Below are 27,395 nucleotides of genomic sequence, written 5' to 3' on the forward strand. Positions count from 1 at the left end.
CTCACGCTCTGTCTCTCTCTCTCTCTCAAAAATAAATAAACATTTAAAAAAACAAAATAAGTCCTTGTGACTATTATAGTAGCAGTTCTCAACCAAGGGCTTGGGGCTCACTGGTAGAGTTGCGATATTATACCAGGACTCACACGCAGACATGTAAGCTGTGGCCCGACTGTCAAAGTCAGGGGTGAGCCCAAGGTGAGCACACATAAATGTGTATTGTGGTTGACTGTTGAGTGTTGTTAAAATCATAGGCCATTTATTATATGAATCATAGCATTGTACATAAGTGAGTACCCTTATTGTAGACTTGAGTGTTAGGTGTTCTGTTAATATGAACTGGAGACAGAGTCTATTTCTGTTAAAAATACAAGTGTGGGGCTTTCAGCATTTAAAAGTATTCAGTGGTAATCCACAATGCTCCTTATAGCTTGAAATATAGATTATGAATTCCCAAAGTGAACGAGCTATGATAATTAAGCCTGTGGGATTTCTGGACTGTTCTCTTCATCAAGTGGGTAGATTTAACCTTGGAAGGTCAATTTATTGATCCGTTAAGTGAAGGGACTGGATTGATTTATCTGTGTACTGTCGTCCATCTCTAGTATTCTGTGATTCAGAAATGGCGTGATTCTAAGGTAACTAGAAAACAGTATGAAAACACCTAGAAGAAACAGGAACGTCTTGAGAAATGACCCAGATTTTCAAGGGCTGGGGATATTTTCCAGACAGCGCTTCTCAGACTTTCATGTGCATGTGAATCACTGGAGATCTTGTTAAAATGCAGAGTCTGATAAAGGAGGCTGAGGTGTTTCTAAAAAGCTTTTAGGTCGTGCTGATGTTGCCACCCTGTAGACCACACTTTGAGGAACAAGGCGAGAGCAGATGTTAAGGTGGGAGAAAGAAAATGGTAGGAAGACAGCATCTCTAGAGACTAGAGAAAGCTTGTAAGGTGCTTCAAGGTCTTGTTGTACTAACAGCAGAAAAATCTCATCAATCTCTCAATGTCAGGAGGATATGAACTAGGGCCTCTGTGAGAAAGAACCTTAGTGCTTCCGAGATCCAAAGGGGAGAAAGCTTGCATGTGAGACAGAGGGTAGAAAGGAGGAAATGGTAACCAGAAGGGTTATCTAGGGTCCTCAACCCTAGATACACATTGGAATTGCCTGGGAATTGTAAAGAGAACCCATGCCTGGGTTTCAGCCTTCAGAGATAGAATTCAGTTAATCCTTGGTGGGACCCTGACAATTGTTAACTTAAAACACCTCCCTAAGGAATTCTGCAATGCATCTAGGGTGGAGGGTTTTAGGAGCAGTGATTTTGTTGATGCTGGTTATATTTTTCTTCTCAGTGGGTTGCTTCCTCTCCCTTCCAGGCTGTTCTAGCTATCCTACCTCAAGGCCACACTTAAGAAGTGTGATTTCAAGGATGTTATTGGCTACACTGGGTTATTGTATCACTGGATTCTTCTAGCCAACATGCTAGACACAGTTGAATCCTCTGCTGAAAGCTTTGAGTTTTTGTTGGGAAAATTTTTTCTACTAGCTCTATTTTGAATCTGTCTTCCTTTGGAAAGGTCAAAGACACTCTCTGTCTATTCTCTCTTCCTGTTTACTATTTCACAACTTTCTTCCAATTGCAGAAAACTTGCTAAGCTTGGAATCAGAGTTGTACAACCAAATTTTGATGGCTGGGACCAGAACTGAACTTTTTTTTTTTTCTTTTTTAACTCTATGCTGTCCACTATATATAAATTACACTTCAAAAGAACCTTCTTTTTTTATTTTTAATGTTTACTTATTTACTTATTTTGAGAGAGAGAGAGAGAGAAGTGCTAGCAGGGGAGGGACAGAGCGAGAGAGAGAGAGAGAAATTTCCAAGCAGGCTCTGAGCTGTCAACTCAGAACCCAACATGGGCCCTGATCCCACAAACCATGAGCTCACAATGTGAATCAAAATCAAGAGCAGGCTGCTTAACCAGCTGAGCCACCCAGGTGCCCCTGGGAAGAACCTTCTGGAAAGGGATTCTTGGTAGTCTAGATCAGTGCAAAATTAACTATCATATACTATAGTTATACAACACTGCATGTACACAGAGTTTCTACTCTGCATTTTGATGTAGTCTTTTAGCTTGAGATAGCCTAAGGAGAGAGGCCAACAGAAAAGACGAGGGTCAGAGAAGAGTTCTTTGATGGGAGAGGCTCCCGCCCTTCTTACCCAGCAGAGATAGACTGAAGACATAAATCTGGTTTCACAGATTTATGTGTCTGTGAACACACAGACTGCATGTTCAGTCTACAGATATTAAGGAGCTGTTTTGGGCCAGGTGCTGTGATGGGGCTGGGGCCAGTGTGTGACTCCCACCTGCAGGCCTGGTTCCTGGTTTTGTAGAGCCATGGGAGCACAGAAAAGGGAATTTGATCTAGACAGGAGGTCAGAGAAGTCCTGCGTGAGAATAGGACCTATGAACTAAAATCTAAGAAGGAGCAGGGGTTACAAAGGCAAATAGGAGAAGGAAAAGGTTTCCCAGTAGAATAAGGTCCCTGTGGGGGGAGAGAAAGCAGGGTCAGTATGGGGGACTCAAAGCTTGGGGTGGCTGGGGTTTAAGGTCAAGGGGAGGAGTGCCGGAGACCTGAGCCATGGCCACAGCATTTGGGTCACTCACAGTTAAGGGCTCAGGCTGGTATGGGGCCACACCCTCTCTTTCATGTAAGTCCTTCAGATTTCAGAGAAAGGAGTTCTGATGAGACCTTGAAGCACCGAAGCAACACGGTGTGTTGTGGGATTCGAGATACAAGCTAAGATACAAATACAAATAAATGCAAAAGAAACAGATGCAAAATCCAAAACACATTTAAAAACTGGTCTCAGTGTGAAAGTACCGTTGAGTGTGCTTGTGCGCGTGCCTATGTGAATGTATTTCAAGAAGTACTTCTCTGCGCAGCCCCTCCCGACCTCGGTGTCAGAGTGAGGATCACATGGCCGGGGCCCAGGCCACCAGGCCTGACACTAGCCCTGAGGCTCCTTTTCCTTCCCTGGCTGGAAGGAAGTGTCCCTAAACCCCTGGCCTCTCTTCTTTCGAGATGTCTCATTTTAGGCTCTCAGCCCCCACCCCCTAGCTCTTTTCCAAACTGTACGGTAAGAACCCCCAAAAGCTCTTCACTGAGAATTCAGAATCTACACTGGCATCCTTTCCCGAACATTGCTACTTAGGGAGAATTCTGCCCCCCCCCCTTCCCCCAACACTTCATTTATTTTGCCAATTAATAAATAAGCCTGTTTCCAAAATGTGCTTCTTTGTCAACTGCTAAGATCTCCTATTTGCTCTGAGAGCATGGATCTACAATCAGGCTTTATTCGTGGATCCAAATTTAAAGCGGCTCTGTAGATGGGAGATTAAACCGCACCGCCTCGCCTTTATTCGAACCATCAAAGAGAATCCCACTCTGGAAAGAAAGAAATGGCCACAGTTGCCCTGCCTGGCTAAACGGTTCCCGGTATTCAGTGTTGACAGCATTGTCCAGGGGCTGCATTCGGCCTCCGGGGCCTCCATCTGGGTTGCTAAGGTCTCTTGCAAGCTGTGTGAATAGAGGCCTCCCGGCCAGCCGTGCACAGCCCACGCCTCTTCGGCTGTCCCTCCTGGGGGCCCTCTTTCACCGGCAGTGGACTCCGGTGCACAGACAAGGGCAAGGAGCTTTGTGAGTGAAAAAATGACATTTGCAAAAGGAGAGAACCCCTCAGCTGGGAATAGCAGGGGAAGGGCTAAGTGGCATGTGATCGGGAGGTGATGTCACCCTGGTTTTTCACAAAGCAAAGTGTGGCCTTTTCTTTGGGGAGATAGATGACATCAGCCTCTCCAACGGGGGTTGGTTCCATTTTACCTTCTTTGTAGCTGTTGACGAGGTTTCCCAAGGCTTGAGGGTTTTCAGAAATCGGCTGGGGGGAAACATTTAAAAACCCTTATCAAAATCCTCCTCGGCTGCTTTGGTTTGAACATGAGCCAGTGCCTCCTTGAGTACCTGTGGCCGTGTGGCACCGGATGAAAAGGCTTTAAAAGAATGTATTTTTAGGGGCGCCTGGGTGGCGCAGTCGGTTAAGTGTCCGACTTCAGCCAGGTCGCGATCTCGCGGTCCGTGAGTTCGAGCCCCGCGTCAGGCTCTGGGCTGATGGCTCGGAGCCTGGAGCCTGTTTCCGATTCAGTGTCTCCCTCTCTCTCTGCCCCTCCCCCGTTCATGCTTTGTCTCTCTCTGTCCCAAAAATAAATAAAAAACGTTGAAAAAAAAAAAATTTAAAAAAAAAAAGAATGTATTTTTAGAGCCCTGGCAAAGCACCTCCATGAGGTCAGCAGTGTTTCTCTTTGACCTTCCCTCCGCTTCTCTTTCCCTCACATGGTCTTTTCAGTGGTCTTTGTTTACTTCGGGTCTTTCAGGGGAATCCCTTCTCACTGGTAATTTTTTATTCCTTTTGTGACTGAGAGTATGTGTACTGGGGTTTCTGGGAGGTTTATCCTTTGAGGACAATTGTTTTATCTTTTGTGATCATATTATCCATTTGCCTTATGGCGGGTCATCCCTCTTCGTGTCCGAGGGTGAGTAAACCTGGCTTTTTATTTTGTCTTGTTTTGTTTAAAGTTTATTGATTTATTTTGAAAGAGAGAGAGAGAGAGAGAGAGAGAGGGCAGGGGAGGGGCAGAGAGAGAGAGATGGGGAGAGGGAGAGGGAATCCCAAGCAGGCTCTGTACTGACAGTGCAGAGCCCGATGTGGGGCTCAAACTCACGAACCGTGAGATTACGACCTGAGCCAAAGTCAGATGCTTAACCGACTGAGCCACCCCAGACCTGGCTTTCTGAGGCCATCCAGGCCTGCTTTCCAAAGAACAGACCGTTTGCAATTGTGCATCGTGTTACAGTGATTGTACGTAGCCTTTGTAAGCAGGAATTTATCAAGATCGTGTTTTTAATTCATTCAACCTACCGACCAACCAGCATATATTGTTTTCACTACCAGGTTCAGCGCATGATGTTGAGAATATAGAGAGTGTATTAGTTTGCTTGAGTGGCCATGAGCACATATGACAGACCGGGTGGGCTTACACAGCAGAAACTTACTTCTCACAGTTCTGGAGGCCTGAAGTCCAAAATCGAGGTGTTGGGCCCTGAGGCCTCTCTGCTTGCTTGCAGATTGCAGTCTTCCTGCTCTAAGTCCTCTCATGGCCTTTTCTCTGTGAGCACACATCCTGGTGTCTCTTCATGCATCCACATTTCCTCTTCCCATAAAGCCGTTAGTCAGACTGGATTAGGACCCACCCCTAGGAGACCTCATTTTGACTTAATCACCTCTATAATGGCTTCATGTCCAAATACAGTCATATTCTAGGTACTGTGGGTCAGGACATCAGTATAAGAATTTCAGGGGAGACAGCTCAGGCCATAACAGAGAAGAAGGAGAGCGCATCCTTGACTTTAGGGAGTTAGTCATCTAGTAGGGGAGACAGACAAATAAACCAACTGTAGAAATAAATCCATAATCCATGATGCTGTGGGAGCAGAGGAAATGGGCGATAGCCTGAGGGAGTGTGGGAGTCTCTCCTGACAGCTTTGGTACTTGAGCTGACTTTTTTTTTCTTTTAGTGTTTATTTATTTTTGAGAGAGAGAGAGAGAACAGGGGAGGGGTAGAGAGAGAGAGGGAGACACAGAATCCAAAGCAGGCTTCAGGCTCTGCCCCTTAAGCTGACTCTTAAAGAATGAGCAAGAATTGATCAGTCAGACAAATATCTGGGAGAGGAGGACATTTCTAAGTAGAAGCAGAGAGGCTTGGGATAGCACCAAAGTTTTGTAATGGGCAAGTATTTCAGTTAGAGCACAGCTTCTCAATGTCAACTCTAAAGGCGTGAAAATTGGTTCTTAGGAGAGTGAAAAAAAAATCTTGTGCTTAACGGATAAAGCTCAGATATGTATCATACATAACATATAGTATATCTGTACTGTTAACACTCCGTGGCAGAGAACCTGGGAAAAAATATCTAGGAAGGTTCCCTAGAAGGGCAATAATGAACAAACAGTTGGGAAACACTGAGCCACACGGAGCGGTGGGGGGTGGCATGAGGGGATGTGGTCAGATATCAGTTGATAAGAACCATTGCAAGAACTTGGATTTTATTTCCTGTGGCCTGTCCCAAGCCTGCCTCTGCATGATGAAGGAATTCACAATAGTCTAGAGGTATGATGATCGCAGTGAAAGTGATTTTATGAATTGTGGTCAGCAAAGATCCAAGGCACGCTCACAAGGCCGGGATGTGAATCACACCGTCTGGTCCTAATGTGAGACAGAGGCCTTTCTCTCTGCTGGTGACGAATTGCTTTCATAGTGTTACTTCCTGTTGGGCGGTGATAGATATAATGTCATAGAGAGAAACTGGTTTGAAACACCCGTCCCTGTCTGCCTTTAAAGTAAGCCTCATTGACAATCAAGACTGTGCCTTTTATTCAGTAAGTCAGTAAGCAGTCTCTTGGTAAAGACAAATGGGTAAAAACATAGGCTTCTGTGATTGTCTTATTCTTTAGTGTGATATAAGATAAATCCTGTCCGGTTTGGGTAGAAATTTAAGTAAAAGAGAAGCTTTTAAGAAACATTAGTTCTGTTTAAGTTAAAACTTATTTCCATAAACACTGACTAGGCTTTCTTTTACATTTATATGTGTTATATCCTATCCTGCTTCCCCTGGCTAGTTCAGCCTATTTGGTATTTTGAACTTTCATCTTTGCGATACCCACAGCAAATGGACAGTCTTAGTATAGAACCAAGAACAGATTTCTGCATTAGGATACATTGTCTTATTTTTATGTATGGCAAATTCTCATATATCTTTTTTGCAAAGAAGCTCTTAATGGATGATGCTAATTTAAAAAAATCTGTTTATAAATTAACTCACGTTTGTTAAATTGGGATAATAATTTGCTAAAAAAAAACCATGCATCCGTTTTTGCATTGGCTTGAGAACTTTTCCACCAAGGTCCTCATAATCTGAGACAGCAGTAAACATATGCAGACATTTCAGAATGAGTGGGAAAGCTAAATCCTGACGTTATTTGCCTCCTTGACAACAGAAGATACACATACACACAGTTGACCTTCATTTAACGTTGGCTCTCAGTCTTGCAACCAGGGAGGGCCTTTTAGCAGCCTTGCATCCCAATTCCCATGTCCCTACTATTTGAAAAACTTTTGAGTTCTATTTCCATTGCTACTCTTTGAATCAGTTATAAAAAGAAAGAGAAAACAAAATAAAACAAAACAAAAAAAACCAACCCCATACAGCCATGACCTTCCCAAATCACATATTGCACAATTTATAATAGTCCTTCAGATTTGGGCCAAAGGAAGGGTTTTCTTGAATCTTCTATTTGTGTTCTTGTTCCCTGGCAACAACATCCCTGATAGATATTGCACACACTTTCCAGGGGATTCCACACTTTTTCATACAACATGAAAAAAAGAAACCACGCTTTTTTTTTTTTCACAGTTTCAAATTTTGTGGCAACCAAAAATGACTAAACCAACACAGAACAAGCACAGTGTTCGGTGTAGAGCATTAATTTTTGTCCCCAGACGTTTCTCTTTTTGAGCATTTACTTAAATATTGCCATATTTATCTGTGATATTTATCCAAAGGCTTATTTTATTTGTATGCCACTGTGTACTCAGAGAAACCAGTGCCAGCCTTCAGTGGCATTAATTCACATGAAAAAGAAGGGATCTCTGGTGTAGGAGAGTAACTACGTTCTAGAAGATTTAATAAAATTTTATATTCTCTATGTAAGTCATGACATTAATATATTTTGTCCATGATTTTTTTCTCCCAGTTATACCTACAGACTCCTCACAAGCTCAATAATATATAGATTTTACACTTAAATGTAATGTAATCTTAAATTTAAGACGTTATGATAAAAATAAACCACACTGCCATATAAAGAATAAACGAAAATGTGATTTAAGTGCTTGGTCCGTTAATTCAATTGACATCTCATTTATTATTGCTGGACCAAGTAATTATTTTAAAAATGTTGATGTTGTTTGGAAAATGTTGATGCTATCATTTTAAGAAATATTTACCATGCGTTGAGCCCTGTGATTAGTGCTTTTAATATTATCTCATGTTTTGTCTAATAATTCTCTTCTGTAAGTGCCATCATCACATTATGGATAAGAAAACTGAGGAAGGAGTCTTAGAGAAGTTAAACAAATTGCCCAAACTCACAATTCCAGTAAGTGATGGAATTAGAACACAAAAAGAGTGTGTGGTGTAGAACTCCAAAGCTCCTATGTTTTAAGTAGCTGTGCTCTGGGATGTCTGGGTGGCTCAGCTGGTTAAGCAGCCAGCCCTTTTTTTGTCTCAGGTTGTGATCTCAAGGATCGTGAGTTCAAGCCCCATGTCAGGCTCTCATGCTGACAACGCAGAGCCTGCTTGGGAGTCTCTATCTGCCCCTTTCTACTTCTCTCTGTCTCTCAAAATAAATAAATAAACTTAAAAAAAAATGAATAAACAGCTTCATGCTGCCTATTTAGTAAGAAAGTTTTCCCCACAACTTTTCATTGCAGAAAAGATTAAGCTATATTGCAATGCAGAAATGGCCAGTGTTTATAGCAGGTAATTTTGCAACTAAATTCCCACTGAGGATAATGAATGTTTTAAAATGAACATATACACTCTTTCCCAGTGAATAATATTCTGGTTCCAAGGCCTCTCTACTAGACTACACAATTCCTTTTTTTCTTCAGGTTCAAAGAGCAATAATGGGGGGAAGCATATTACTTAGCAAATGACTAGTTCAAAATAGCTGATGTTATTTGTCCTTCAACACAATATCTGCTTTGTTACTCATTTAGAAAGTGCTCTTGTTTTGGAGTTGCTACATATGGTTGATGGAATCATATGCTTCTGAGCTGGGATCAACCACAGAGATCATCTCATCTGTCACCATGGTTTAGCTGCCCAAACTAGTTTACAAGAGGAGTTTTATTAAGGTGAAGAGTAAAAGAATGGCTGCCCCCCAAATAGCTTGGTTTGACTGGAGGTCAACAATGGGGGACAGAGTGGATCCCCTGATTTGGTTACTGTAGGAGCCCAGCCCCGAGAAAGTTCTGCCCTCCTCCAGGGAAACTTCCTGGCCAGGCTGGATGCCTGAATCAGCATTTGCCCTGCGAGCGGACTGCACCCCTTGGTATAATCACAGAAAATGATCCACAGAGCATGGATGGTTGGAGGACATGACCACCACTGGCATGGTGCTCCCTCCCACATCTGCCCATGTGTCCATACGGAGCACCCTCACTGTGCAGGAAACGTTCAGGGTTGAGGAAGAAGAGAGAAAGAAATGGTGGTGAGGGTGATGCGGAGCCCTGGGGGGTGGAGGGGAGGCTCCTGAGCTTTTCCTGATAAGGATACTGAGGGCCAAAACGATCACACCAAAAGAAAGCAGGATTAGAATGAATACTTTTAAAGAGAAGTATGAGTGTTGACCTTGGAAAATCACATCAAGAGAACACATTCCCTCAGTCTTTGCTTATGTGGGGGATTTCATAAAAGAGCTATTAGTAGCCTTAGGCAGGACTACTTAGGTATTTTTTGGGGGAAATTAGTCCAGTCGCCTTGGTCTCATTTCATTTCCTTGGAAGATATTTTACACTATTTTTAGACGTTTTGTTCAGAAATCTTCAATAATTTAAAACGTATAAGAGAAAAGGACTGAGTGATTGACTTCTCCTGAATTGTAAGCAAAGAATTGCTACTGAGAAACCATTGTTTAATTTGGCTGGAATGAGTAGATTAGGAAGAAAAAGGGCATATTAATCAAAATGAAAAGATGACGAGATTGGCTATACTTCTCTGGGTCAAAATGAAAGATTTTTATCCTTTCATGTACAGGAAGTGAAAATTTATACTATGTGAAAAGTCCCCAAATGTGGCTCCATTGGGTTCATTTCTCTTTAGTGGGCTACTAAGGCAAAATACTTCAATATGCAGCCTCAGGATAGCTCAGAGAGTCAGAGAGCTACGATAATCTTAATTTTGAATATTTCTATGACATCTTATATTGTCATTTAGAAGTCATTTTTTAAATTTTTTTTTTTCAACGTTTTTTATTTATTTTTGGGACAGAGAGAGACAGAGCATGAACGGGGGAGGGGCAGAGAGAGAGGGAGACACAGAATCGGAAGCAGGCTCCGGGCTCCGAGCCGTCGGCCCGGAGCCCGACGCGGGGCTCGAACTCACGGACCGCGAGATCGTGACCTGGCTGAAGTCGGACGCTTAACCGACTGCGCCACCCAGGCGCCCCTAGAAGTCATTTTATAACCATGGACAGACTCGAGTTTGAGCTCCTTGCATCTGTTTTCCAGGTCATTAACTTCGTGGTATGATTTTATTCTTTCTCTCTCTTTTTTGTCCCTACCACTGAAAACAGATCCCTGCTGTATGGAAATTAGTCAGACACATGATTATGTCAGAGTATGGAGTTGGGATGAGGTCCTTATGGAAGAGGAAACTTTTTAAACCTTTACTGATTTCTTGGTGCTAAAAATCATTATCCTTAGTTCTTGGCTTTGCTTTTCTCCTAAGGTGATACTGAGCCCTAAGTCTGTCTGTAGCTTCTTCAACCGTAGACTTTCCTGAGTCTGAATGAGTGTGTCCTCTCAAAATGCATGTGTTGAACCCTACTACCTAAGGTGATAGTATTAGGAGGTGGGCATTTGGCAGGTGATCAGCTCATGCGGGGTCTGGGATTAGTCCTAAGAGTTCCCACTGCCATGTGATGTCTGTGACCCAGAAGAAGGTCCTCACCCTACCATGAGGGTACCCTGATCTCAGACCTCCAGCTTCCAGAACTGTAAGAAATGAATTCCTGATGTGTATAAGCTATTCGGTCTGTGACATTTTGTTATAGCAGCCCAAACAGGCTGAAACAAACCTTTTCTATCCTCTAACCTTATCCTTAAGCAACCATTATCTAAACCTCAGTGTGATAAATGGGAAGTAATTGATACAAGAAGGAGCAGGGAGAGCTTACCAACCCATGCTCCTTCAGATGTTACACTCGGAACGGCTGTCATTTTGCGTCTGTCTTTGGGTTTGGCCGCCCTGTCTATCAGGAAAACAATGGGGGTAGATTAGCTTCCCTAAGGCTGATGTAACAAAATACCACAAACAGGGTGGCTTCAAACAACAGGAAGTTATTTTCAGACTTCTGAAAGCTAGAAGTCCAAACTGCACATGTCAGGAGGGCTGTTCCTCCAAAGGCTCTCGGGAAGGGTCCTTCTTTACCACTTCTAGCTTCTGCTGGTTGCCGGCAACCCTTGGCTTTCCTTAGCTTCTAGATGCAGAACTCCAAGGACCTAGCCTTCTTCCTTCTCTGGGTCTGTGTCTAGATTTCCGTCTTCCTCTGAGGACACCAATTATATTGGCTTTCAGCCCCACGCTAATCCAGTGTGACCCTCATCTTAGTAACATCTGCAAAGATGCTGCATCCAAATAAGGTCACATTCACAGGTCCAGGTAGATGTGATGTCTGGGGGACACTATTCACCCTCGTACATGAGCTTCTGCAGCTTTTGACAACTTTCTCTTCTCTTGGAGTCACCATGCTTTGTCTTCTTTCTTCTTCCTTTATTCTCAGGAGAACCTCACATTCCTTGGTCTCTCTGTTACCTGATCTTCTTGTCTGGTTTCACCTGTGATTGCCCGATCTTGTGCTAACCCACAAAATCCCCCAGAAAATTAATATGCACATCCTTAAGATCAGATCATATCCTTAAAATCAGATGGATTCTAGGGGCTCCACCATTGGTCTTGACTTCAAAGAGTCTAGTGATCAGATTTTCATGTTTTTCTTTTAGTAGGATAGATACCTACCATTTGCCTTTTTCCTGCATCACAGGAGAACAGCATCCACTTCTAAACTACTGAGAAATTAACTGGTAAAATCAGATCAGATACTGCTGACTTTCTGGGGCTCTTCTACACGTCACAGGCACCTTTGAACAGCTTTGGCCATTTTAGGGAGCTCACATTTCTCTCTACCTCTGCCCTCTACCCCATCCTTAAATTTTTCTGGTCGGAATTGCTTTAACTACATTATTTGCATATCTCACAGATGAAACAGAAGTGAGGCCTCTGTAGTCCACGGAGCAGTTCAGCCTTGCCTTGGGTTGGACCATCCCCAAATCCTGAGCTTCTAAGTTACCGTTTTACATCCTACCTGACCCACCAGAAGAATTCTGGCAACTTCCTCCTGCGACCCCACTGCCTCCACATGCTGCCTTGTAGCATGTCAGAGGGGCGTTGGGCTACCCTGTAAGGCACCCCTCAAGGCATTATCAGAGAGAACATTTTTAATTTTTAATTATAGAAACACATGCATCAGTTATTTTAATGAAGTGTATGGAGCATCATGGTTTACTGTGTGTAAAACTTATTCTTTTACCATATTTTGGCTTTTCAGCTCCTTTTTAACATTGACCACTGACTTCTCAAATGTTTCCCTCAGAAATTTAAGGATATGGATGTGAAGATGTCCTGTTTGGATCTGTTCTCTTCCTTTTCTTGCAGCCTCGGTGGGCCTTGAACACACCAGTTCCACGCTGACAGTCCTCCCAGTGCTATTGGTTTATGGAAAATAGTTTCAGAAAAATGCCAAGTATAAAGTAAAAACTACATCTGAGCAATCGTAGGGAAATACAGAGAGAGCTTTAAACACTTTGTGCCTGGGATTCCATTTCCCTGTTTCATTGCTGGTTTGCTTTTATTAGAACTTTTTTATTTAAAAACAACAACTCAAAACTTTGAGGATGGAACATACATAGATTATGCCTCATTTTTATGTGTGCATCCTGAAATTTTATAACTTGCTTGTTTTAGACCAAGAGAAAAAAACAGTGATAGCAAAGTCCTTTTATGAAAAAGATTTAAATGATCTTCACAAGTAACCAGGTTTAGCAACAGCTTTTAACTCTTCCTTGTTATGAGTTCAGTAGATCAACGTGCTTCCTGATGATAAGGTAAGCACTTCCTTTCAGCTGATGACTGGGAGTTTGGAGGAAAATAAATCAAATAGATTATCAGTCACCAGTACAAAAGTTTTAGAAAGATTAACTAATTAAAACTGAAAAACATGTGATGCTCTGTAGGACCTTATTTTATTCCAGTTCAGCTGATGTCTAATAATGTTAATATATTAGATTTCATCAGATTTGCCTCACGTTAAATGAAAAAAGTTTTTGCTTCATTTATTTTTTTCAGGTTGCTGTGGTGATTTTCCCCTCACTAGATGGACAGAACAGTAATGAGGGTGGTGTTCAATACTGCCATTCCGATGCCTTTGGGCTCAAGTGTCCAAAAAGCACAGTGGAAAGAACACAGAACTGGGAGTAAGGGGCGTGGGGGTAGGTGTGGAGGAGGGATGGATAGAGATGGGGGTAGCCTCAAATGTGCCATTTACAAGGTGACCTGTGAGTCCAGTAGCCCTCTGGAGCCTCACTTTGCTCAACTCTAATGTTGATTTATTTTTAAGAGAGACAGTGTGAGCAGGGGAGTGGCAGAGAGAGAGGGGGACAGACGATATGACGCGGGCTGTTTACTGACAGCAGCGAGCCCGATGCAGGACTCGAACCCATGCACCATGAGATCATGACCTGAGCCAAAGTTGGACGCTCAACCAACTGAGCCACCCGGGCACCCATACTTTCTTTGTTCATCTGTAAAATGGGCCTGATACAATCATTCTTGCCTCTTGTATAGAGTTGTTAGGAATGTCAGATAAGATCGTCATGTGCTCATTAAAACTGGTTTGAAAAACCATGAGCCACCCTGCAAATATGAACTATCTTTGCTGTAGCTTAATGAATAACTGATTTCTTACCTTTCATCGAGTATTTGTGAAAGCTATTTAGCTGATATGGTGGTTCCATCTCCAAATCTTTCTCTCATCTCACCTCATATCTGGATGAATTTTTGTTAAATTTTAACGTACAGAATGTATTCAGTGACTATCACGTGCCAGACAGTTAGCTAACAGTCTTACTTTGGTTATTTCATGTAATCTGTGCAACAGCCCTACGACATTAAGTATTAGTGCTGTTACAGATAAAGAAACTGAGGATAGAAAGGTTAGTTATCCAAGTAGTAACAGAGCCAAGGTTGGTCTTATGCCATAGTCTGTGTTTTACTTGGAATATTATTATATTTTCAAAAGTTTTGCAACTTAGCATGCAAATTACACAACTCTGAAGTCATGTTGTCTCCTCCACGAAAATCTTCTCTTAGCAGTTGGCTACAAAGAGCCACTTTCTATTTCTTCCAAATATGTCTCTGTCACAACCCTTTGTTCATCACTCCACTGTCTGCTCCTTTGTCAGCCTTTTAAAACCTTGCTTTATTATTTTCCCTATGTTGACCCCTGAAATGCTCTCCTGAATCATTGTCCTCTATTTGAGATTCCCAAAGCCCGGTTACAGAAAACGTATTTATTTCTGTCACATTTTATTATTCATCTGACTGGTCAGGTAACATGATGATGGAGAGAATGCTGGAAGTCTACACATCACCTCCCACGTTACTTCCTGATAGCCATTGACTGGTTGATGTGACTTCCTTCATCTCCAGCCTTGTCTGGCCTCCATCTCTCTTTCCTTCCCCTTCCTGTGACCCCCCCGCCATCACCCCTCAAAATCGTGGGCGTGATTGACAACAACATGATGTTAGATTGTCGCAGAGCTGCCCACAACTGTGTGCCTTCTCCATAGTTGCATCAGGTGTGATATTCACACATGTGTCTGTACCGTTATTTCTGCTCTCAAAGAGATTTGACATGTGCGATTTTCCAGAAGCCTTGTTGTTTCTGTCTCCAGAATGGGTGGATGGATTTAGAAATGCATTTCCTTCTGCGATTCTTTCAGGAGAAAGTGTATTTTAACAAGAGATTGTCAAGACCTAAGTCCCACACCAAGGGAAATAGTGCAGTGAACAAAACGTTTTTTCCTCTTCCAGGCCCCCCACCGCCCCCCAAATTTAAATTTAACAAGAAAGTAAACTGAGGATAATTGTTCGTGTAGAAAGTTTTTAGTATTGGACATTAGCAACAGTGATAACAACTATAGAGGTAAAGCACCTTCCCTGACAGGTATATTTTTGAATTCCATAAACCTTGTTAAGAACAAAACAAAAACCCACCTTGTCTGTCTTCCATAGGAGGTGCAGAATAGTACATCAAAATGAACAGCCGTGTTACCCAATATGAATAAGATATTGATTGATGAGGCAGAATTAAACTTAGCTGTTGATTCATTTCAGCATCTGGCACACATTTTCTCTGTTTTAGAATTATACACAGTGAGACTTTTGAATTGTCTTCATATTCCTTTTCCTTGATGATGGGCTAATATAGGTTCTAAATCCCATTTCTTGTATTGGAACTGACTCCCTTTTCCACAGCTAATTAAGTGGAAAATGATGCATAAATCAAATTTGGAAGACTCACATTCTACATTCTTTAAAAACCCCACAATTTGAAAATTTTTTTTTAATTTAAGAAAGAATTTTTTTAATGTTTGTTTATTTTTGAGAGAGAGATAAAGTGAGAGTGGGGGAGGGGCAGAGAGAGAGGGAGACACAGAATCCAAAGCAGGCTCCAGGCTCTGAGATGTCAGTAGAGTCCGACGCGGGGCTGGAAGTCACGAACTGCAAGGTCCTGACCTGATCTGAAGTCAGACGCTTAACTGACTGAGCCACCCAGGTGTCCCTGCTTTCATTTATAATTTAAAAAGTCCAGCTTTTGGTGTGACTTTCTAATTTTCCATTTTCATCCATAATCATACAATTCCAAATTCATGTTGTAATGTTTCACTTTTAGCCTAATGATAGCTTGAATTTATGAAAGTATCAAATAAATTCACTACCTATTTAATTTTTTGGCTAATAGAAATTTTCTTAATTTTTTTGTGAATATGTTTTCTCTTGTCACTAAAAGAGAGCATAGAAAAAGCCCCAGACATCATTCATTTTTTCAGTTTTTAAAATGTATATTTTGACAGATTTTCCTTTGCCTGATATCATCTACACATCTGTCAAAGAATCCCCAAATCAAGGAAAATGTGATAAAACCCAAGAAAGTGAGGCATAGCAGGCTAAATGTTGATTAAAATCTCTGGTTTTAAAATCTCTGGTTTCACAGAGTGAAACCATATGGTATCTGTCTTTCTCTGTATGGCTTATTTCACTTAGCATCACACTCTCCAGTTCCATCCATATTACTACAAAGGGCCAGATTTCATTCTTTCTCATTGCCACATAGTACTCCATTGTGTATATAAACCACAATTTTTTTTATCCATTCATCAGTTGATGGACATTTAGGGTCTTTCCATAATTTGGCTATTGTTGAGAGTGCTGCTATAAACATTGGGGTACAAGTGCCCCTATGCATCAGTACTCCTGTATCCCTTGGGTAAATTCCTAGCAGTGCTATTGCTGGGTCATAGGGTAAGTCTTCCAATAGGGTACTTTTAATGATACTGGGATTTGCCTTTAAAAGGCACACACATAAGTGCTATTGATGAGAAGAAACCATAACAGATTTAAAAATACGATCTGGTTTTGTATTTTATAAACCTTGTTTATGTTTGTTTTAAATCTTGGGGAAAAGTACACTGTGGGTCTCCAGAGCTGTAAGTGGGTGAATAAAATCAGTGCTGTAGTTTTTCAAAGCATCACTGCCTGCCAAGAACCTGATATTATCATTCCAGCTTTTACACTGACTAGTTTAAGGGTATTCGTATCCTGTTATTCACAAAGGAATTTACAAGGTAACCTAAAACCACTGGAAAAGACAATGGAAAATGTCAGGCAGATTTTTAGATGAATCAACTATGATAAAAAAAAAATGGAATTAGATTGTCTGGTGAACTGGAGTGAAATAAAAATGAGAACTGGGAGATACCCAAGATTCCCTTTCCTTGTTCTCTTTTATGCGATGTGGCCACCAAGGTATTTTCCTCCAAAGATTTTTTTCATTGGATTTTTTTTAATCTGATACAACCGGTCTCAGGATCCACAGAAGCTGAAAATGTAGGCTGAAAGGAAGAGGGTGGGGTAACGGAACGCTTTTGCTTCCCTGTGATGTATTTTAATAGAAGGTGTTACAACTTCCGATAATTTTTAGGGGGTCACTGTGTCACAAGACTCCAGAGGGCATCACTTGGTGGCATCTACTGTGACTGGTGCCCCCCACAGTTGTGCAGTGGTGCTGAGTAAACTGTGCTGATTTTGGCTTCAGGAACATTTTCCATGTGTTGTTCTAGTAGGAAAAATATTTTCTAATCTTTCATGGCATTCATGTTTTTGTGACATTCACCAGAGTCTATAAACAATATCAGTGCGTCTAACTTTAAACTATTCCCCCCCCCCCCCCGCCCAAAGGGTTTTAATGAGAAATAAAGGTTGGAACTTTACAGGCCCCAGGAAAGATACTACCCTGTGCAACAAACTTGAAGCCTGAAAACACAGGTTTTCAACTAGAAGGAGGAAACGGGCACTCCAGAAGGTGGTGGCATTTGGAGCTGGAATCAGATTTCTGTACTGAGATCAAGGTTCTTAGAATTCTCCTCAGCTCTTTTCAGCTAAGTCGAGATTCTGTATGGAGAGTATTTCTTCTGAATCCTTTATAAATCCTTTTACTAACTCACTGTACAGAGCACATTTGCATGGGGTAGAGAGTAGACATGACCTCAGCTTTAGGGGCTTGTTTTAAGTCATGGCAGGTTAATTGTACTCACATGACAATGCACATATGTTCATCTTGGAGTGAGGAGGTACTGCCATTTCTTAAAATTTATTTATTTTGACAGAGAGAGAGAGAGAGAGAGAGAGAGAGAGAGAGCACAAGGGGGGAAGGCGCAGAGATAGAAGGAGAGAGAATCTCGATGATGCAGGGCTCGAACTCACAAACTGTGAGAGCATGACCTGAGCCCAAACCAAGAATTGGAGGCTTAACCAACTGAGCCACCCAGTTGCCCTGGTACTGTCATTTTATAAACCCAAAAGGCCTTGATACGGAATAAGAGGAGATACTTGGAACAATTTGCCATCCAGTAAAGAATATGTTGAAAAAATAAAAAAGGTGACTTTGATATGTTGACAGAGCAAGCAATGTTTTTTAATCACCAAAAATTGCTATTGGAAAAAAAAAAAGTGATCTATCCTTTCCCCCTAATTTTACCTTTATTTTTTTCCAATTTTGTCATGAAAATTTGAGCCTTCCTCAAATTTTACTTCTTTCACAAAGTTTTCTCTGCCTCTCCATCCTCAAATCTCTGTCTGGATTTCTACACACCGCGTGAGTCTGCAGAATTCAGTAATTTAGTCCTTGGGCCACTATCAGATTTCCTGGACTGGTGTCCTGCTCCAACCACTTATAAGCCAGGTCACCTTGGGCAAGGCACTTGACCTCTATTTCCATTGATTTGCTCACTTGAGAAATGGAGATAATCTTAACAGCTGCTTCACATGGTGACTATGGGTATTCAAATAGGGGGAAAAGCAGTAAAGCACATCTAAGTGCGTGGTGGCAGTTTTTCTTACTATATACCGTGTGTTGCAATATTGGGTTGGTTGTTGTATTGATTTGCCTTAATTACTTTCTAAGCCATGCTGTGTAAACATTCATAAAACATAAGCTTCATGTTTGGGTTTTATATACCCAGTTTCTATTTGTTTAGTTGGTTTTCAATTAAAATTTAAAAAGTTTTTTTTATTGTTTATTTATTTTTGAGAGAGAGAGACAGAGCATGAGCAGGGGAGGGGAAGGGAGAGAGGGAGACACAGAATCCGCAGCAGGGTCCAGGCTCCGAGCTGTCAGCACAGAGCCTGACACGGGGCTTGAATTCACAAACCACGAGATCATGACCTGAGCCAGAGTCAGATGCCTAACTGACTGGGCCTCCCAGGCGCCCCTATTTAGTTGGTTTTTAGATGTAAGTTTTCTGGGTCAGGACCTGTATCATTGAATTGATGATTGACTGTTTTTGTTTGAAATAGACTTTATTTTTTAGGAGAGTTTTAAGTTCACAGTAAAATTAAGTAGAAGGTAGAGTTCCCATTTACCCCATCCCCATACATGCAGTGCCTCTCCCATTATCAACATCTGCACCCACCCCCACCCAGAGGGGGACATTTGTTACAACTGGTAAACCTACAGTGACACTGCATTATCACCCAAAGCCCACAGTTTACATTAGGGATCACTCTTGGCATTGTCCCACCTGACTGACAAATGTGTAATATATATATCCACCATTATAGTATCATACATAGTAGCTTTACTGCCCCAAAAATCTATGCTCAACCTATTTATTTCTCCTCTCCTCTAGCCCCTGGCAACTACTTATCTTTTTTACTGTCCCCACAATTTTGCCTTTTCCAGAATTTCGTAGACTTGAAATTATATAGTATGGAGGCTTCTCAGACTGCTTTCTTTTATTTGTGAATTTCTTCCACATCTTTTTCTGGCTTGGTAGCTCCTTTGTTGTCAGAGTCAAATAATATTCCATTGCGTGGATGGACCACAATGTATTTATCCTTGTAGCTACTGAAGGACATCTTGGTTGTTTCCACGTGGAAACAATTACCAATACCAATAAAGCTGCTATGGACATATCATTTATTTATTTTTTTAATTTCCTGTAGGCTCCCATACAAAGGTAATAACTTTTAGCTCTTAGTATTCTAGATCTTGGGTCTGATAAGGACTTAGAAATAACATGTTGCATACAAGGAAACTGAAGGTCGAGAGACATGGTATTTGCTAACACTGCTTATGTAGTTCATTGTACTTCCTACTGTGAAATTTTTTCCTAAATATAATGAAGAAAATCTAAAAATTGGAATTCTATTTAAAACATCTTACCAAAGTTCTGATGTGGTGAGAATAAGGACTTAGAATTTTTGTACCAAATGTTATAATCAATATATTTTTTAGGAAGAAATTTAGTAAGTTGTAGCCATGATTTTTTTCTCATTGTTTTATAACTGCTCAATTATAACTCTATTATAACTTTATGAGTTTTCCCCTAAATTAGGCATTGTGCATTTTCAATTATCTTTTGGGTAGTTGGATGTTTGAGTTTTTCCTAATGGCCAGTGTCCACTTTGAACTGACCGAGCCTTCCTGTTTTAACAGGCTGTGGCGGGGAGTTGTCTGGGACCACGGGCACCTTCAGCAGCCCCGGGTACCCTAACACGTACCCCCCCAACAAGGAGTGCATCTGGTACATTAACACAGCCCCTGGGAGTAGCATTCAGCTCACCATCCACGACTTTGATGTGGAGTATCACACAAGGTGCAACTTTGACGTCCTGGAGGTAGGAATTTAGATTGCTTTCCAGCGCATGCCAAATTTGGGGTAGAACTGGAGATCACTGTGCAAATTATTTGCAGAGGCCAGTGGTGTTCTATTTTTAGACATTTTGATGAGTATCACTTCTTTGTGAGTGATGTTTATGGGCAAATGGGATTACTATCTCAGTTTGGCTTTCCCTAAAAGCAGTGACTCTTGAAGGACTTGGGGGCAGGCAGTTGGACTAGCAGGTGGTATCAGAAAGCAGGAGGAAAGGGGACAGTGGGAGGGAGGGTAAAGGAGGAAGAGCCAGTGATGGGAGCCCCTGTGGGCTACTTGAGCTTTATCCCACTGGGACCCTCTGAGGGGCTATGGGGACTGCTCGTCAGAACCATGCCCCTAAGGGTGAGAGTCTGAGGCACTGGTCCCCCAGCTCCTGTCCCCATTGATGGATTGCACTGGGGATTGTTAATGCCCTCCATTTCAGTCTGAGAAAACTCCCTTAGGCAAGGCAGTGAGGAGGCAGAGTGTAGAGAAGGGGCGGGCTTGGGGGTGAGAGGGCAGCTGCAATCTGAGGGGGGTCAACATGGTGCAGGGCACGAAACGCAACACTACTGCACAGGGTTTATCTCAGATAGTTGGGATGACCTTGAGGATCTGTTACAACCAGCCATTTATCGCAGAGCCCTGGTCATTAGGAACCGAAACTGAGTGCAAAACTGAATGGCTTCCTATGGACAAAGCGCCTATCGCCTCAGCTCTGGAGATTGCTAGAGCGTTTCATGGCAAGGTTCCATATCTAGTAGAACTTAAACTCCATGAAAGCCTGGGTATTTGTTTGTTTGTTTGCTTCGGTTTTGCTTTCCTGCTATACCTGCCGCAGACTACTTGGCAAATAGTGAACACTTGATGTATATTTGTGGAAAGAATGAAAGCATACGAATCCCTGACATGCCATAATAACGTGTGTTGGTGGTGGCTTGCAAAGGGACTGTGACATCCATTTTCCCCTTTGAATGTTAAATAATCCAGCAGGGTATGAAGGGGATTTTGTCCCCGTTTTATTGTTGTCCAAACAGGGGCTTGGAAATATTGATGGGTCTTTCCATGACCCTGAGGATAGTGGGTGGAAAAGCTAAGAACTGAGCTCATCCGCTCCTCGGTGCTGCACGTAAGCCAGTACGTAAAGATAGACAGAGGTGGGTAATGTGCAAGTTATTGGAATGAGCAGCACAGACCTCGTAGGAAACTTTAACACTTAAAAACTTTACTTAGAAAACAAGTCCTTTCCTTGAAAAGAAGTGGGGTTCCCAAACCGTGCCCTCACGGAGTGGACGCAGACTCACAGAATTGCGTTTAGCCGTGCCAGGCTCTCCAAAGGCGGATAATGCTCAGTAAGTGAAATCAGAGACAGCAGGTACGTCCTTGGGTTAAAACCTCTACCCTTGTCTTCATGTAAGTACGGGGTGTTGCCAAGTCCTGGCTCCATCTCAGAAGAGGAAAGGTTTTAGGGCAACAAGGTGGCTCTTGAAATTCACACTCCCAGTATGAGTAGGAGCAACACTCACATGTGGAAGGTTCAAATGGTCCTTCTTGCCAGCAAGGAATTTTTCGGTGGCATAAAACCCCTTAACACTTACAAAGGGCTGGCAGCAGACTTTTCCACAGTAATGTGAAATGTTCCGAACCCTTCATTTTCATATTCCGAAGTGCCTGTGATTGTTGCCCACTTGGCAAAATGTAAATGGGTTCATTGTGCTTTGCGTTTTGTCCCGCCCATTATGGGAGAAAGCAGACTGGGGCTCCTCGCTGTAAGTGGCTTGGGGACAGGGGGACAAAGCAGGGTCTCCAGGCAGCTGCGTTTAGGCAGGGTCCTGTGTCTGCACAAAAAGGGCTCTGAGAAGAGGCTACAGTCAGCCCGGGGCTTATTTATATTGGGACAAGTCAGCCTGGGGCTTATTTATATTAGGACAAGGTGGTCTCCCATGTTCCATCAAAATCCATCAAAATCTTGAGCCCCTTAAGTGTTTTGGGAAAGCTTACTTAAGGCTGAAATGAGTCACCCCCTTGCCTTTTGTTCAAAACCCTTACTTGACATCCTTGCACATGCTCATGGCAGGTGGAAAGTGCTGTAATAAATTTGCACTAATGATGATAAAATGATTTTTTTCCATCTCATACCGTAGCTGCTGATAACACGTTAGCTATAGGTTTCAGAATGTTACCCCTGGTAGGTATGTGGCCTTGAGACTGCTGATTTTCTTGACCCACTCTTCTCAGCCTGCACACTATCCCCTCCTGTTCTGAGCACAGCCAAGTAGGACCTCTCTGTCAGCAGGTATTGGGGCTTACCTGGGTTTCACCAGATTTTACCAAGAGCCAGTATTTTTTCCCCTAAAAACTCAGTGTGCGGAAAGTGGCCAGTTGCATTAAAGCAACAGCCGTTTGGTTACTCATAACCCTGGAATGCTGACTTGATTGTAACAATAAATGGAGCTAACAGTGCAGAAAGCGATGTTCAAAACAGATTAAAACCATAGGCTTTGAAATGTTCTATATCCTGAGCATTTGCTAAAAACACGTTTCTTAATCTCTGATCATCAGACCCGGTTTTTTTCCCCCCGAAGTTTAGTCATATGCTGTAGTCGAATGAACCACACCCTGAAATTCTTTCCATCTTTTTCCTCTTTTGAAGAGTCACGCGTTAAGTCTCGGTTTTATTTGTGGAAGCCAAAAGTACCGTTCTATTGTTTGGGTCATGGAAACACTCTGGGCTGATTTTATTTCAGTCTCTGAGAAAGAAGCCTGAACCTGCAGAAAGCAGAAAAGGAAATCCACTCCTTGGGGCAGTAAATCAGGACAATTGCTTGGTGTGGTCAGTTTATTCCCTCTGGTCTCTCTGCGATGGTCCGTTGCGAGCCCAGCCCTGTTAGAGTGGAAGCAAAGAATGTCGAAAGCGGCAGTATTGATTCTTCTGGAGGCTTCTGGGCCCCGCCGACTGATCCCCGTTATGTTTGTGATCTTAAGGGGACCCTGGGCAGGGAAAACAAAGAATATTTTGCCGACGTGCAAGTTTTCTTTGTCAGAACCAAAGCCTTGTGCTCAGTGTTCTCTCCAAATGTGCGCTGTTTATTGAGCATGGCTGATTAGCAGCACAGGCTGTCAGTTTTATGCTCTGAGGGCTGTGTTCTGGGCGGGAGGGGGGATGGGGAGTGGGGGGGGCAGGCACATCCCACAAACAGCAAAGGACGGGGTAAACCAGAAGCAATCTGTTTCTGCCATTTGCATATGTGTACGTGTAAAGGGCCACACAGGGCTCCTCCTAAAGTCCTGCTTTCGATGGGACTTAGGGGGCCACACAAACATAGCTCCTCCTATGAAAATAAGCTTGAAGCCATCCGCCTGCTTCATTCCTTTGCAATTAAAGCCCTTGTGCTCAGCCCTCCGTGAAACAGCAGCTTCATTCATTTTGGCCTTTCTCGCATCGCTGGGGGGAATTAATCAGACAAAGAAATCATTATGGATTCAAATCACACACTCCTCACCAAAAGTAGGCTTCTTGTTCTCCCTCTCTCCTCTTGGAGAACTCTTGAGTGATTCCCCCTATCAGTCAACAGCTGCCCTGAGGGTGGGTGAGGACCTGGGGGCCTGGGGAATCGGGGAGAGCACAGCTAGGTGGGAGGGCTGCACAGATTTCAGAGGTGTGAGGGCGCTGTGTACAAATTCACCCAGCACCGCTTTCCCTGGTCCGGTTTTGACCCGGAGCACAGAATTATGTAGCCTATCCATGTGGGGCAGAGGGAAGGACCCAGACACCATTATGCCTGAAAACTGTCATCAAAAATAGTGTTTCTTCTATAAATTCGAGTTTGGCAGGGCCCAGAGGTGGGGGTTCAATACTGTTTGAGTCTTATCTTCCTGTCCCCTGTCCCCACCGGGAACCCATGTGTGAGGAGTCAGAGACGGGGCCTGGGCTGGGTGCCACCAGCCTGCAAGATGTGGCTGTGAGACCCCAGGGGCACTTGCTGGGAGGAATGTGTCACTGAGGCACTGGACCCTAGTCAGATAGGTGGGTGCAAACTGGAGTAGCCTAGGAGACCTGAGGGCATGTGAGATGCATCTAGAAGGAGACATCCTGATACTGGGCAGACTCCAGGGCAATTCCCCAGAAGAAGTTGGCTGCTCTTGGTCATGTTCCCACCAGTGGGATTCTGGGAGTAGGTTCAGAGAGAATCTGGGGGAGTCCCTTCTTGAGGAAATCACAGAACACGCTGATAGAGGTTATATGTTCCACTCTCTCTGAAGAAGCAAATATTACTTTAAATGCCTAATCTTATACACTATTCAGGGTGCAAAGGAGCAGATCCTACAAAATGTAACTGGGAGATCAGGGTTCAGAGAATTGACTTTCACAAACAACATGGCTTTATGCTCAGACTATTCATATGCGCCTAGAAGAGTTAGACAGCCACACTTGATACTGTTTTATCTGCAATGCCTCTGCCAAAGAAAGCAGGAAATCCTGTGAAGATGTGGAAAGAGGAAGAGAGGAGATAGGGAAGATTCTGGAAGAGTCTGTTCAGTTCAGCTCTACAATTCTGACTGAGAAAATAAGCAGGCATTTTATGGGTGGTTGAACTTGTGTGTTCCTAGGGCTGAGGGAGTGCCTTTGAAGATCCAGCTCAAGTTTAAAGTTCATCCCCACCCAAGGAGACTGAGATTTCACTCTCTAATGAAAATAGAATCCAAGAAATGGTGGTAAACGGAGCCAGGGGAAGGGTTATCCTTTCTTAAATTTCTCTCTTAATTTCAGTCCTTTTTTCTGCATCCCATCTTAGGTCTATGGAGGCCCTGATTTCCACGCGCCCAGAATAGCCCAGTTATGTGCCCAAAGGTCATCTGAGAGTCCCTTGCAGGTCTCCAGCACTGGAAATGAGCTAGCCATCCGCTTTAAGACCGACAGCTCTATAAATGGGAGAGGCTTCAATGCCACATGGCAGGCAGTCCCTGGAGGTGAGTAAACCAAGGAGGTATCTCAAGACACTGAAGCGGAACCCTTATAAATTTTATGAAATGATTAGACAGTGGTGCAAAGGCCAACATAGGGACAACTTCATGACTCCTGAAATGGCACACACTGCACTGGCATTTACTCTTCCCTGAAAACTCTGATAGAATTTACTTCCAGAGTCACCTCATATGTGAAAGCCAGTCTTTGCAAGTGTGCAAGTCCATGGTGAAAACAGAAGTGGGGCGATTGGGTAGACTCACTTACCCTCCAAGGGACTCGGGCCCATTCACCGACCTCAAATTTGGGCATCAGCAAAGTGGTAAATTACTTCATGCCATAGTGTAGATCTTTGGATGCTTGGCAGGTGCCCAGACTGTAAAAGTTAAGTTTGTGAATTGCAAGGAATTACCGTGTGTTATATAGTGATTTTCTACGCAGGGTCTTAGGCAGTGTAAAAATATTTACTGTTGCATATTTTTTAAATAAAAAAATTAATACACAAAATATTTAAGCAGATGTTAACTGCTATCACTGCTAAGAATAGCCGTGTTTATTGGACGATTCCTATGTGCCAGGCATCTAATCTAACTCTTCTACAAGGACAACCTCTTTTCATCCTCACGACCACCTTATGAGGGAAATGTATTTACTAATGAGGAAGTTGAAACTTAGTGAAGTTTGTGATTTGTCCAAAGTCACATAGGTAGAAAATACTAAAGCAGAGATGTGACCCCAGGCTACCTTGTAGCCCCACTTTGGGAACCCTAAGGTGATACAGTAAATTATATTAGGCCTTTCCTAAAGTTAATGATGCATGAATTTAGTGAGGGCTATATACATGATTGTATACACATAGTGTTTAGATTATCCAATTATTGTCAATTGTTAGAAAATACTTGCATTTTTCCGTTATAGGTTTATATTATCATAAACCCAAGAAATGATAAGTCATAGAGATAGATGTTGATAGGTATTTACTTGATAATATCATAGGAATAAAAAGACTGAATAACTATACCAGGTCCAGAATATTAAATTTTAAAAAGCAGATATTAAATTATTAAAAACATCTCCTACTAAATTATCAAAATTCTTAGGAGATGTGCTATTCTTACAGTATATTATATTTTTAGAGAACAAAGAAGAAGCATTTTATGGCTTTATGAGAGCATGATTTTATTTGCACTTACGTTTGAGTATTTTAGAAATTACTTTTGGCATCAGTGTTTAAGTTATTTGAAGTATTTTCTTAGTCATCCTTCATTTTGTTGGGATGAATGAATGAATGGTGGATATTTAGTTCTGCACGCTGATTATATCATCAACTACATAAAACTGGTGGTCAAACAAAGCATCATATTGTTCTATGCTACCAGGTAATTGGGCAAAGCTTTATCCATCAGGGATTCCTCTCATTTTTGAACTGGGTTTCCTACTTACAGGTTGTGGCGGCATTTTCCAGGCTCCCAATGGAGAGATTCATTCTCCAAATTACCCCAGTCCTTATAGGAGTAACACTGACTGCTCCTGGGTCATTCGGGTGGAAAGAAATCATCGTGTTCTCTTGAACTTCACTGACTTTGACCTTGAACCTCAGGACTCTTGTATTATGGTAGGTGACACAAATTTCAAGCGTTGTCTCTAGTCAAGCCTGGGCCCAAACATTACAATATGAGCATATTTAGTAAATACATTAGTTATGGATGTTTTCAGTGTCAGATCATAGGAAACCCAACTGCTGGCAACTTAAAATATAAGGATGTTTATGTTTTTATCTAAATACAAATCAGGAGGTAGATGATCTCGTGGTTTGTTTAGCAACTCGGGTTCTGTTCTACCATCCTTCGTGTGTTGATTTGTCATCTTGTGTTTGTTTCCTATGGTCAAAAAATGGCTGCAGTAGCTCTGAACATCTTGTCTGACTACAGATGCAGAACAAGGGAGAAGGGATAATTCTATTTGTTTCGATTTTGTATTTTTTTAATCAAGGAAGAAGATTTT

General features: G+C 42.4%; 1 protein-coding gene across 2 annotated transcripts in view; it reads left to right on the top strand.

Annotated features, from left to right (window-relative positions):
• CUBN (cubilin) overlaps positions 1-27,395 on the top strand; it is a 278,970-nt gene that overhangs the window by 108,569 nt on the left and 143,006 nt on the right. For both annotated transcript variants that reach the window (XM_058681796.1, XM_058681795.1), the window contains exons 29-31: positions 20,227-20,408; positions 25,222-25,396; positions 26,837-27,006. In XM_058681796.1, the coding sequence (XP_058537779.1) occupies positions 20,227-20,408; positions 25,222-25,396; positions 26,837-27,006 (527 nt within the window). The remainder of the gene's footprint in view (positions 1-20,226; positions 20,409-25,221; positions 25,397-26,836; positions 27,007-27,395) is intronic.

This window comes from Neofelis nebulosa, chromosome 8 (genome assembly GCF_028018385.1).
Source record: "Neofelis nebulosa isolate mNeoNeb1 chromosome 8, mNeoNeb1.pri, whole genome shotgun sequence".
Taxonomy (NCBI): domain Eukaryota; kingdom Metazoa; phylum Chordata; class Mammalia; order Carnivora; family Felidae; genus Neofelis; species Neofelis nebulosa.